The 12732-nt window shown below is 40.7% G+C and overlaps 1 protein-coding gene across 1 annotated transcript in view; it reads right to left on the bottom strand.

Annotated features, from left to right (window-relative positions):
- The window catches only part of ITPR2 (inositol 1,4,5-trisphosphate receptor type 2), a 374378-nt gene that overhangs the window by 245991 nt on the left and 115655 nt on the right, over positions 1 to 12732 (bottom strand). The window contains exons 11-15 of the mRNA XM_030540942.1: positions 5895 to 6046; positions 4551 to 4650; positions 4232 to 4392; positions 1507 to 1648; positions 600 to 761 (exon numbers count right to left, since the gene is read on the bottom strand). Of these exons, the coding sequence (XP_030396802.1) occupies positions 600 to 761; positions 1507 to 1648; positions 4232 to 4392; positions 4551 to 4650; positions 5895 to 6046 (717 nt within the window). The remainder of the gene's footprint in view (positions 1 to 599; positions 762 to 1506; positions 1649 to 4231; positions 4393 to 4550; positions 4651 to 5894; positions 6047 to 12732) is intronic.

Below are 12732 nucleotides of genomic sequence, written 5' to 3'. Positions count from 1 at the left end.
GAGTTGACGACTCATTCTCCACTCTAGTTCATAAAAATATTGGACCGAGTGGGTTTCAACTTTCTCCCACTCATAAAGGGCACCCTGCTGTGGTAGGTTGGGCAGCCTGTCTGATTCAGTCCTGCTTCCAAGACCACTATTACTCTTTGCTTCACAAATTTGGCAGTGAGAAGAATTCATAAATCCATGCAACTCTCCCACTTTCTAGTCTGACATCCAAGAGCATAATTTTAGTGATACAGCAGAGACCCACAAACTGGGAGTCCCATTCTCATGTTTGAACCTGTGCAGCTTATAAAGAGGAAGAAATGGTATGGAGCACATGCCCAGGAAATGAAACCATAACATTTCAAAGCTGATCACTGGTCTCATAAAAATTCCTAAACAAAAATACCATCGTTCAGCATGAGAAGTCAATGCTTTAATGACTGATTTGCTATACACTAATGCACACAGAGCCCAGTCCACCAGCGCCTTCTTACAAGAGTGGTTTCATTGGAATACAACGGGATTCCAAATACACGTACAGAACACAGGGTCAAACCCAGAGTATACAATTATGTAACAATTTTGGGGAAAATATCTTGGCTACAACTAACCTGGTTTTTCCTATAGTCCTGCTGGGAATGTCTGATGACTCTGTAACATAGCCTTAACATGTATTTGTATGGAGCATATCTCTGGTCTCCTAGATCTTCAAGTCTCAGCATCGATCCCTCTCCTCCTTTGTCCTTAAAAGGAGCTTTGAGGATCCCAAATATCTGTTCAGAATTAAAATCACTGAGGGTAAGAACAAAACCGAGATTTCTGTATGACTGTAGTTGGCCATTTCTATTCATGTTTACATTAAATGTCTCAGGAGTACCTTAAGCCAGGTAAGAAATAGGACACCACTCTTGCCATCTACCTAAGACTGAACGTGATGGGTGGAGAGACAACACAGACGTTAAAACAGTGACATTATCCCATCAATCTACTCACTAACATCGTGTAGAAAAAAAAGTGGATACATTTACAGTAAAAGGGGACAACAATTCTGTTATTCCTCTTTTCCAGCCTCTTCACCATTGTTTATTCAAGAAGCTACTTAAAAAGAATATTAAGTCTGATTCACAAGTGCACAGATCTTAGCATGAACTAGGTTCCTTCCAGCTCCATGAGAATGTGGAGTCATTTACACTAGTGGGGACTAGAGCAGAACATTTGTTTCAACTTTATCATCCTTGGTCAAGACTTTACTCTCTCTTATAGCCATACAATGCAGTGGGGTTGCACAGGCATAGCTCAGAACAGCATATAACTATTTATATTCAATTGTGCCCTCATCAAATGTTTCCTTTTTTCATTTAGACAATAGGTGAGCCTTGAGTGGCTAATTTCACACCTAGAGATCCCAAGTGGATGTTAACAAAGGACTATGTAGCCTTGTTAATTAAACAACCACTTTCCTTCAGGAGCTCCCCCATATGTACATATATAAACAAACTGCTAATATCCAAAACATACCTGGGCCAATATATTTTGTTCCCTCATTAATTTTTGTCTTTCCCGGTTTGGCTTGGTGATCAACACATCCAAAACTTCCTGCCCATTATTAGGCACATCAGCAACAAAGAAAATGAGATCTTCTAACAGCTTAGTTACAAACCTAGAACGAGTAGAGAAATTCTTACTATACAGTTCAACACTTGCTAGGATTCATTAAAAAGAAATCCATACATTTTAGAACAGGCTTTCTGTGGCACAACAGAACCTCAATCACTGCAAAGCCAAGCCTGACATGTGCTTAAGGATTCAAGACTTTGGATCAGCAGAGGCTTAAAACCATCACAAGGATGTTTACCAAAGCATTAAAGAACCACAACTAAACAGAAAGCAAGTTGAACTGATGGACAGTATCCAGAAATAAGTAATCTACACAAATATACCAGCGACAGCAGCAAGATGTTTTCATATGCAGCTTAGTTTTTCAGGTAACCACTAATGCTAGCCACTTTAGATAGGAAGCACTGCGTGCAGTGGAAGAGCATGCAAGCATCCGCCTCTTATTCTGTACACCTACTGGCCAAGAAGGTATTGAAGGTGGATTTGCAAAAGACCACGTCTTGCATTTCCTGCTAAAGGCAAAGGGTGATGGTAAAGAGCACCAAAAGGGAAGGGATACTTCTAATACTAGAAAATGGCTTCTCCATCCTGGAGGAAGCAGACGGAAACAATAAGTTATATATGCATATGGCAGAACATATATAGATGGAATTTTTAACTTCAAATGGACAACAGACCCCACTTTAACAAACATCCTTGAGAAGGGCTACAGGCTTTCCATGAGCAACTCTGCAAAAAGCCAAGAAGATCCCATGTGGGCTTAGTAACTAAACCTTGGGTGTTTGTGACCAGCTCATAGGGAAAGCAGAGGAAAGAAAAATAAAAGCTTTCAACAAGGAATGGGCCAAACTGTGCCTGCAGCTAAACCCACAGACCTCCAAAGTGTCAGATGAATTTGGCCTAGTACATATATCTAGACCCAGGTTTCTAAACTATAGGGTCTAGAGGCATGTGGATATTCAGCTGAGATTTTAGAAAACAACAGACTAGGGAATTTAAACACACAACTTCCATTACTCTCAAGAGGAACCATGTGCTAAATCTCCTAGCCCGCTTTGAAAATCTCAGCCCATATGCAGATCTCCTGGATTACATCAACCTGCCTGGAAGCTGGTCTGAGTAGAACAAGGCTCACAGTACACGAGTGCTGCCCAAGCAGCAAAAGGTGTAGGGTGCGGATGTAGGGCTGAGCAACCTGTTTGGTACTGGTAGGAGCCCTACCTTTATAAGCCAGAAAGGGACAGGGAAGGGAAGAATGAGGACTGCTACTCTTTCCCAGGAAATCACAGAGACACACAAATAATGCCAGTGTCCAAAAAGCACTATGAAATATTTTCAGCGTTATATCACAGCAATAGCCCCACTACCAGATGATGCTGAATCTCAGTGTTTCACGGTCACGAGGTTAATAGTGAGACGCACTGTTGTTATGTCACACCCCAATTCATTGCTTTGTGCTTCTCTGGCTCTATTCAGTGATGAAGTGGCTTGTTAGCTCTTCAGGGTTAAGTACCAATGCCTAGGCCATTACAACATGCCACCTTAGGATAAATCTTCTATCTACTCTTGAACCTTCTATTCTATTTATTATTGACAAAAACCTCTTGATTCAATAGTTGACAGAAGCTTAATTTTAATCACCAAGAAATTAACATTTTCAACAAAAAGCTGTGAATCAAAGTTACAAATTAAACAGCAAACCGAGATACTGTCTAATATTTAATTTTTCCAGAAAGCATTGAAAATACTTAACATACTACACCCCCAGAAGTATGATGTATTTGGCAGCAACGTGCAACAAAGTCCCTTAATTCCTGGAAGGGTGTAAAGAGCAGACACTCCAGTAGCACTGAAGTTGACATACGGATGAATGCAAAGGGCAGACCCTCTACAAACAGCCTTTAGAAGAGACTATGGAAAGTAGAAGGGACAAAGAGGACAGGGGGTTATAGATGGAAGGGAGAGGAGTTGATGTTGAGCCAGATTCTCATTTACACTCATTTACCTTTCTGGCAGTGTAAAGGGGGTGTAAATTACACTGCCAGAATGGGGTCAAGGTCCTTAATGTAAATGAGAATCAGGCTCATTGGATGCAGATGTTACAGAATTCAAACAGTTTAAAGTTTGCTCTATAATCTAGGTAAATTTTGAAACTCACATCTATTTTAGATCATTTTAAGTACTGTCCCACCCTTTACCATAGTATCTGAGTACTTCACAATCTTCAATGCCTTCATCTTCACAACACTCCTGTGAGGTAAGGCAATGCCGCTGTCCCCATTACACCGACAGAGAAGTGAGCCACAGGAGAGATTAATGACTTGTCCAAGGTCATCAAGGGAGCCTGTGGCACAGCCAGTCTCAAGTCCAGGCTAGTACCCTAACCACCTTCCTTCCTACCAATCTATCTAGATTTTACTATCAGAGGGGTAGCCATGTTAGTCTGGATCTGTAAAAAGCGACTAAATGTCCTGTGGCACCTTATAGACTAGCAGATGTATTGGAGCACAAACTTTCGTTGGTGAATACCCACTTCGTCAGACCTGTGTGTCCATTACTGTGGAGTTTGGATACCATACATATCCATTTTATATGAAAGTGATCGGAAAAAAACCCCATTACTGACCTCCTTTCATTTTGTGTTATTGTTCCATTCTCCAGCTTTTTAACAGTGGATGCTAAAACTTTGTTGGCATCATTGGCAAAATCCAAGTCTCTGACCTCAGACAGAGGAACCGATACGATGGCAAAAGCTTCCTTGTCTTCTTTTGTTTGGCAAGTCCCAATCTGAAATAGTGTGTTTTTGTAACAGAGTTTAATTTTGGGGAGAAATCCTCGATCTCCCTCTGAATTATTATATATCTTTATATGGAGGGAAGTTAAATCGTTCACAGACAATTACAGGAATGAGTTTGGAAAATTAGTACACTTGTATCAATATTTACCTTCAACATCACTGGCCTCTCTTCTTCTGTATCTATAGGAATACTAGTACTGGTCACCCAAGTATTAGTGCATAGGTGTCTCAACCGAACATAAGAGTTCCTAAAGACAAACACAGTAAAACAGGTCTGGAGAAAAAAAAAGTGATGGAAGCTACACCCTTCACTGTTCTGCAGAATGTTTTGAGACAATATGATGGAGAGACCATGAGTAAAGTTTTATTTAAGGATAAGATGAGGAGGGGAAGGTTTTAAAATCTAGTGTGAACAGAAATACTTCCGTGAATTTCAGCAAAGTATGAAAACATGCTTTTTCTTTTATTTGAACAGTCCTCTGTAGAGTTATGACCCTCAAAGAACTGCAATACATTAATAGTCACAGTCTAATAGCTCGATCCTGAACACTCTTGCTCGTGTGAGTAAGCTTGACATCAATAAGATTGCTTACATGAATAAGCACTTATAACATCAGTCATAAGCTGAGAATCAAGTGCACAAACAGCATGAATTAGATTTTTTAAATTCTTTCAGTTTGTGGTTGTGTTAGAAACTAGAGATAGGCAATTAATGCAAACATTTTTCAGTGACTATTCATTCTACTTTTTTACATGAATTTATTTGGCCAAGTTTTCAGTCTCCCTTTTCATGTTCACAGTCTGTGAATATTCATGCAAGTCAATTGTGCTAGGAAAAAGGAGCACAGAAAACAAATTTCAAAGTTGCATACACAAATATTACCAGAAACCAAATTTTAAAACTGACACACAGGAGAATTTGCCACCAAGTGACTGAATGTTCAATCATGGAAGAGAAAAATAAAAAAACGCTCATGACTTTTCTGACCAATCACAATTAAGCAATACTGTTCAAATTTCAAAGATTCACAATTAATTTCTGCAGTAAAAACCTCAAAAACTATTTGTTCAATTAATCTGAACAACAAATACATTCCAAGAAACCATGCTCTGTCATGGGCAGTGCATGCACAGAAAATAAGGAAAAATTCATTGCATAAATTATTTACTGGGAATGATTCTCTCAGATTTATTAATAGTACATTTTTTTCAAACAGCATACTGGGTCCAGTTCTGCTCTCAATTACACCTGTGCAACATTTGCACCGTTGTTTTTATATCTTGACAATCTCCCTTTAAGTCTTACTTGTTTTATCCTTATTATTTTATCTAGTCACAGCAGCAGGATCATGTTTTATACATCTCTTGTTTATCTGGGAAGGCTCCTCAACTTCAGCTGAAGAATAACACTAGCATATGTTTGATTTTTCTGCTTTACTCACCAGTATAATGCTAGAGAGAGAAACCTCATCAATGCAGCATTTTATTTTACCTTGGAACCAGGCAATCAGCTCTCTGAAGAGTGGTGGCATCCAGTTCAAAGAGAGATGCGATGTCATTTCCATGTGGTACAGAGACTAAAGTATACATAATCTTCTCCCCTGCTTGCCGCTTCTTCTTTGAAGCAGGAAGGTCGCTGTCTCTCTGTTGATTAGGCACAAGGGTTTTTACTTGCACTGGGCCCTATTATAAATTCTCCAATTATCTGGTGGACAAGTAATACATCGGAATTTTACTTTTACATTCTAGTGAGGATGTGTTAGGGCCAGCTTTAGAGAGTGTAACACAGAGGATGCAATCTGCCCCATGGACACAGGGTCTCAGAAAGCCATTGTAACAGGAGCAGGTCACACACTGCAGAGAGACTATAGTACCATGTACATTATTACTTGACACCAGCACTTCAAAAACCTGATGTAGTTGCAGACCCTGGCCTCCCATCAGATGTAATTACACTGCACTGGTTTGGAGGGAGGCAAAGATAAAAGTGAAGAATGGATGAAAATCAAAATGTAAAGAGAAAGAAAGATTAGTTCAATTGCTGTTTTAAGAGTCCGTTTTCTTTTCGTATTAGTGGTCATAATCATAGCACCTGATAAATGAGAGTGGCCAAGGCAGCTGCTCCATTCAAAATCAACCTGACACTGCATGGAGTGGCAGCAGCACAGCCAGCCAGCTGAACCCTATTAAAATTGTCAGCGTAAACTGACAGCACATCAGGGGCTGGATCCTGCCTGGTGCCAAGTGTTCCCAAATCCTGCTGATGTCCATGGAATTGAGGGAGCTCATCATCTAACAGAAACAGGTCCTAGACTCAATGGGCAGAGCCCTGGCTCCCAGCCCTATGTCTGTCCCGTGTCCCTGGCTGCCAGCCCCAGCCTCACACCCCTTGCCCCTGTCTGCGTCCCCTCATCCCAGAGCCACAGCCCCACTCCTGGCCCTGGGGGAGGGGACATGGACAAGAGTAAGGGAGGAGGCACGAAGTAAAACTTTGGGGACCACTGTTTTAAAATCTCCAATGCTGGGATTTGCACAACCTCCTTTGGAAGCCTATTCCAGGGCTTAACTATCCTTACAGTTAGAAAGTTTTTCCTAATATCTAACCTGAATCATCTTTGCAGCAGATGAGGCCCATCCCCTGTCAGGGTGGTTAAAACACTGGAATAAATTGCCTACGGAGTTGTGGAATCTCCATCTCTGGAGATATTTAAGAGTAGGTTAGATAAATGTCTATCAGGAATGATCTAGACAGTATTTGGTCCTGCTATGAGGGCAGGGGACTGGACTCGATGACCTCTCAAGGTCCCTTCCAGTCCTAGAATCTATGAATCTATTATTACTTCTCCCTGCCCTACCATCAGCGGACACGGAGGTCCCAGTCTTCTTTATAACAGCTCTTAACATATTTGAAGACTTATCAGGCCCCGCTTCAGTCTTCTCTCAAGACTACATGTGCCCAGTTTTTTAACCTATCCGAGTCAGATACCTAAAACCCACTACATGCCCATCTGCATCTTCGTAAATGTGGCCCAAAATGCTAACTTCCCAGGGCTTGACCCTGCTAACCCTTTCTGAAAGGAGTAATTCGTATTCACATCTATAGCCCCACTGAAGTCAATAGGACTTCTGGTCTGTGTAACAGTTACTCCTTCTGTTAGGGCTGCAGGATCAGGCCTTTAAATGATACACATTACCAAAGATTTGCAATCAGTTTCGGATTAACAATTCCTGGCATATCAGGCACACAACATATATGGCGTGGAAGAGAGAAAAAGAGGAGCCAAGGATGCCAAAAAAAGAGAATCAGACAGTGGAGATCTGAAACGTGATTTCTAATGTGTCACTAACCAAGGAATGTGCTAAGCAATATAAAAAGGATACACTTGCTTTGCATTAGTTGTTTGATAAGACCTATACCGCAAGAGATAATCAGGGTGGTGCTTCGATTACTGATACTGCCTGTTGATCAGCCATCACAATTAGCAATTAATTTCACCAGGTCTGATAAAATTAGTTCCCCTTCATAGCCCAGTGGAGAAGAAACTTTTCAAATCCTTGCAAAATAATCACTTCTTCTATCAAGCCTGATAATACTAACACTCCATCCCATTGCTTTAAACAAAGGAGAGAAGCAGAAATCCTCCTGTAGCTACACTTTCTTCCAGGGCATGCAATGCCTATTGTGTTGTCAGTTTTATCTATCAGTGCAGAAAGGACATTTCGTGCATAAGGGGCAACATGGAAGAAGGCATTTTATTTGTTTGTACGTGTGAGAAATTGGCAAATAAGCAAATGAAGTGGCCATCACTGGAATGAAAGAGGAGTGGACAGGTAGGGAGGGGCAGAATTGTGAAGGGCCTTCAAGGGGAGGACATGAAACTTGATCTAGATGCAGTGAGAAGAGGGAGACAAAGATGGGATTCAGAGAGGGTGATGATATGGTCAGAGGGGCAGGTAAGGAAGATGATCTCAGCATCTCTGTTTTGAATGGATTGGAGGGAGGTGATGTGGGTGGTAAGGAGGAAGAGATTACAGTAATGAAGACATGAAATGACAAGAACCTGGACCAGAGTTTTAGGTCTCTGGAGAAAAAGGAAAAGGGTAGATCTTAGGCTACGTCTACGCTACCGCAGTAAGTCAACCTATGCTATTAGCTGGAGTCGATGTACCTTAGGTCAAGTTACTGCAGGGTCTACACCACGGGGGTCGACGGGACAAAAACTCTCCTGGTGACTTACCTTACTCTTCACGTCGGGGGTAGAGTACAGAGGTTGAGTGGAGAGCGATCTGCAGTCGATTTGGTGGGTCTTTACTAGACCCACTAAATCGACCGCTGGTGGATCGATCTCAGAGCGTGATCCCAGCTGTAGTGTAGACCTGCCCTTAGAAAAGAAAAAGTGGCAGTCTGGATGTTTGGGACCATAGAGAATACTCCAAGAGGCACTAGCGGGGGTGGTCAGGGTTAGCTACATAGATGGGTAGGGGAAAGGAGATCCCACTGGTGTACCATTCAATGGAGGACAGTGAGTGGGGAAAGGGAGGGAATGGAAGCAGCAAACGTGGAAGAAGAAGAGTCCAACACCCTTGCTAGGATATCTTTGTTTATGTGTTTGTTTTTAAAGTCGTGGTGTGAGGTATGTGAGAAGAGAGAATGGCTGCAGAGACAGCATTTGAGGGGGATCCAGGTTTCATTGAGTACAGCAAGACTGGAGGAGTGACAGATGAGGAGGTCCTGGATGGCAATGAGCTTTATGGAGTTGGTACTCCTAACTAACAGATAACACTGTAATGCATGCAATCTGGAAAAAAAAAACAACAGCACAAAAATCTACATGACTTGCAAATTTCAGCACACTGTGCATATTTTTTAAACCAGTTACAGTAGATTATATATAAAAATACAGAAATTTTCATAGCTACTGGATTACTACTATTGGTCTGACACATTATATTATATAGGAAGGAATTTTCTAAAACCTGTAATATATTTGTTTATGTTGTGAAACAGAAGTTTAATGTAATTGGAGCCAAATACTATACTCGAGCCAGAGGTAACATAAATTAGGCAAAAATCAGACTTCTTCCCAATACCTGGATATTTCCAAGTGCCCACTAGACTACTTTACTTCACAGCCACTAGCATGGTTTGCTAGTAATTGTGCACCACCACAGATCTCAAGAGATCCCACTGTTCCACTACATCCTATCCCCAGAGTCTTTTATACCTAAAATTCAGGAGACCTGCATGCGGCTTCACTTATGGAGGAGCATTCATTTTAACTGCACAGAACAGTGCAGAAATGCAACAGACCTGGAAGATCATTTCTTTTAGAATGCAAACCCAATCTACAATTCCAATGGGTAAAACCACCTCCTGTGGCATAGAGACAGACCAGGATAATGCCCTATTCCTGTATGAATACTCTACAGACTTCAGTAGAAATTAAATTTAACAACAGCCAGACTTCTGAAAATGCCTGTTAAATCCAGTACAATGTAGTATCTCAATATGTTAACCCAATTTAGAAGGCTCTGATAAAACCAGCATTTTCATATGGCAGTAATGTGAACAGAACTCTTTAGGTTAGACGAGTTAAAAAATTCTATATGTAAAAAAAAGAAGAATAAATTAATGGCCACCCTTGCGCCTGCATTTTACTGAACCCTGACAGACAGCACAGCAGTTAGCCTCCTATAACACCTTCCCTATTGACTCATTTGTGAGTCATCCCATTTTTAGCAGAGACATCACGTTGCAATTCTGTTAGGAGCCAGAGACATTCTGTAAGAAACAATGTATGCGTTTTCAGAGCTGATTCAGATCTGTGTGCAACGGCAGAATAATAATAAAGTGCCAGCATCCGTGTGTTCCTCTCTCTCTCTCACACACTGCAAATGCAAAGCCTCTCAAGAGGTCTGATTACTGGCTTTATATAAGCACAGACACACTACCATTTTAAAGCTAAAGACACTTATTTTTAAATTGTGCTTTTTGGATTATTTATTACCAAATTAATTCCTAGCTGAGCCTTTTAAAATACTGCTCCACTTGTTTAAACCAGATGACTTGCATTACACAATGAAATTTTAATTAAGAGAGTATTTTTTTAAACAAGCTCAGTTGCTGGAAGCCAAAAAGAAAAAGCCTTTAGAGAGAGACAGTATTTTTTTTTAAATTCCACCTGGGAATTATATATGAAAGAAAACACTCTCTGGGTCAGATCCTCAGCTGGTGTAAAGCATAATTCCATTGAACTCAATGGAGCTATGCCAAACTACACAAGCTGAGGATCTGGCCTTTTGGTTCCACGGCAGAAATGCCCTATTTATTCAAGCAAAAATAAATAAATAAATAAATAAAATAAATCACCTCCAAAAAATCACAACAACAGTAAATGCAAGTTTGGAAATACTTAGAGTTAGTGCTATCTCACTAAGATTCATTTGTGCAGGGGGTTAGTTTACCCTTCCAAAGGCGGCAGCCTTTTTAAGGGGAAGGAATTAATGAATCCCAGGTTCCCAGCTGTTCTTGACATTTTCCCAATGTTTATGGTGTCCCTGTGGATGCTGTACATTTGTGAGATTGGAAATAACAGACTTCTTTGCAGCATAATACACCAATTCTGAATTTAAATGGGAGCTGTAACATACAGTGCTGACTTTTTGAGCCACTACACATTATAACCTTCCAATTTTCAAAAGCTGGACAGGGCAGCATTTAATAAAGGCTTCTAAATTACAGGAAGACCTTCCTGTTACATAGTCTCTTGGGCTTTGGAGGGGAAAAATATGTAACAAGTTTATTGACCTATTCATTGTAAGGCCAAATATTACCGGAAACCAAAACAGGATTTTTCAAAAACTCTTCTTCACTAGGCAATTTTGCAGGATTTTCAAAAGAGCCTAAAGCTAACATTTTTTAAGAGAGACAGAGTGACTCAACTCCCATTTTAAAAGTGAATTATGCCCTTAAGAGCCTAAATCTTATTGATTTGTAATATATTTGCAATATTGAGACTCCTAAGTGTCAGAATCACTTTTGAAAAATGGAACTTAAGACTCCTAAGTCACTTAGACACTTTGAAAATTTTCTCCAAAAAGAGAATTAAATGCCCCATTCCTATTGAAATCCAATGGAAATGGGGTGCCTAACTTGAAAATAGGGTGCTTGTTTGTCACCAGCGCAAACCTCTAGTTATTGGAGCACTGGAAAATGAACCCCAATATTGCATGGAGGGATGAGGGAGTTGCTTCTGGTTTGTTTTTTTATATACATTGGAAAAAGCTTCCAAACTGACAACTCTGCAGACCAGAGACCTCTAACTTTATTTTACCTTAGAAGCTACAGCATGGGAAGCAACAGAACAAGCTTCCCCACACCAACTTCGTCAATGGCAAGCACTCAAAAATCATGAGCCAAGCCCAAAAAAGTAACACGTTTAGCTTAAAAATCCTGAGCTGTTTTAAAGAAATTCAATTCTTTTTATTAGACTTCTAGGTTTCTGTGCCTTTACGGCGCACGAAGGGTCCAGAGGTAACTAGGACAGAGGAGGTCCTGGAAGGAAATCCTAGGAGTGACTGTAGGTTGAAGTTAATGTTGCGTTAGTATTGCTGAGTTACCAATAAAGCCATACATCAGGAAGTGTGTTGTCAATCCTCACAGCATTGGGCATTTTTATTAAAGCTTCAACTCCTGGAGTCACGTGATTATGTCAGAACCTCTGCAATCATTTTAAAAAGTTTTTAGCACAGAGAAAAGCTTGAAAACAAGTGCCCTAAAGGCTTAAAAAACAAGAGGCAAATAAAAAGGTCCCCGCATTTATTTTTAAAAACCTTGTGGTTTTTAAGTCAGTTTCATGATTTGTGGCTGGTGAGCGGGACAGGACTGACTCACTATTTTGAACACTTGGATTGGTTGGTAACAGATTCCCAATAGGCTTTAACTCAACCACCTTAGCATGTGCTAACATACAACTTGCCTTGCCGTGACTAGAGTTTTAGAAGTTGTGGGTTAGATCGAGCTAGCTAACATGATCTATCACATCCTTAAATCCTAGGCAAGACTAGGCCACAGAGGGTACGTCTACATTGCAATTAAAAATCCGCAGCTGACCCATGTCAACTGACTCGAGTTCACAGAGCTTGGGCTAAGAGGCTGTTGAATTGCGGTGTAGATATTCGGGCTTGGGTAGCAGCCCGAGGGTTTACACTGCCTCAAACAGTCTCTTAGCTCGAGCCTTGAGATTGAATTAGCTGGCATGGCCAGCCACAGGTTTTTGATTGTAGTGTAGACATACCCACAGTGTCTATATGCTCTGCCTTGGATGGGG

Source organism: Gopherus evgoodei, chromosome 1 (genome assembly GCF_007399415.2).
Source record: "Gopherus evgoodei ecotype Sinaloan lineage chromosome 1, rGopEvg1_v1.p, whole genome shotgun sequence".
NCBI classification, from domain to species: Eukaryota; Metazoa; Chordata; order Testudines; family Testudinidae; genus Gopherus; species Gopherus evgoodei.
Note: the sequence above shows the minus strand (reverse complement) of the source record. Positions and strands in the feature narration are given on the sequence as shown.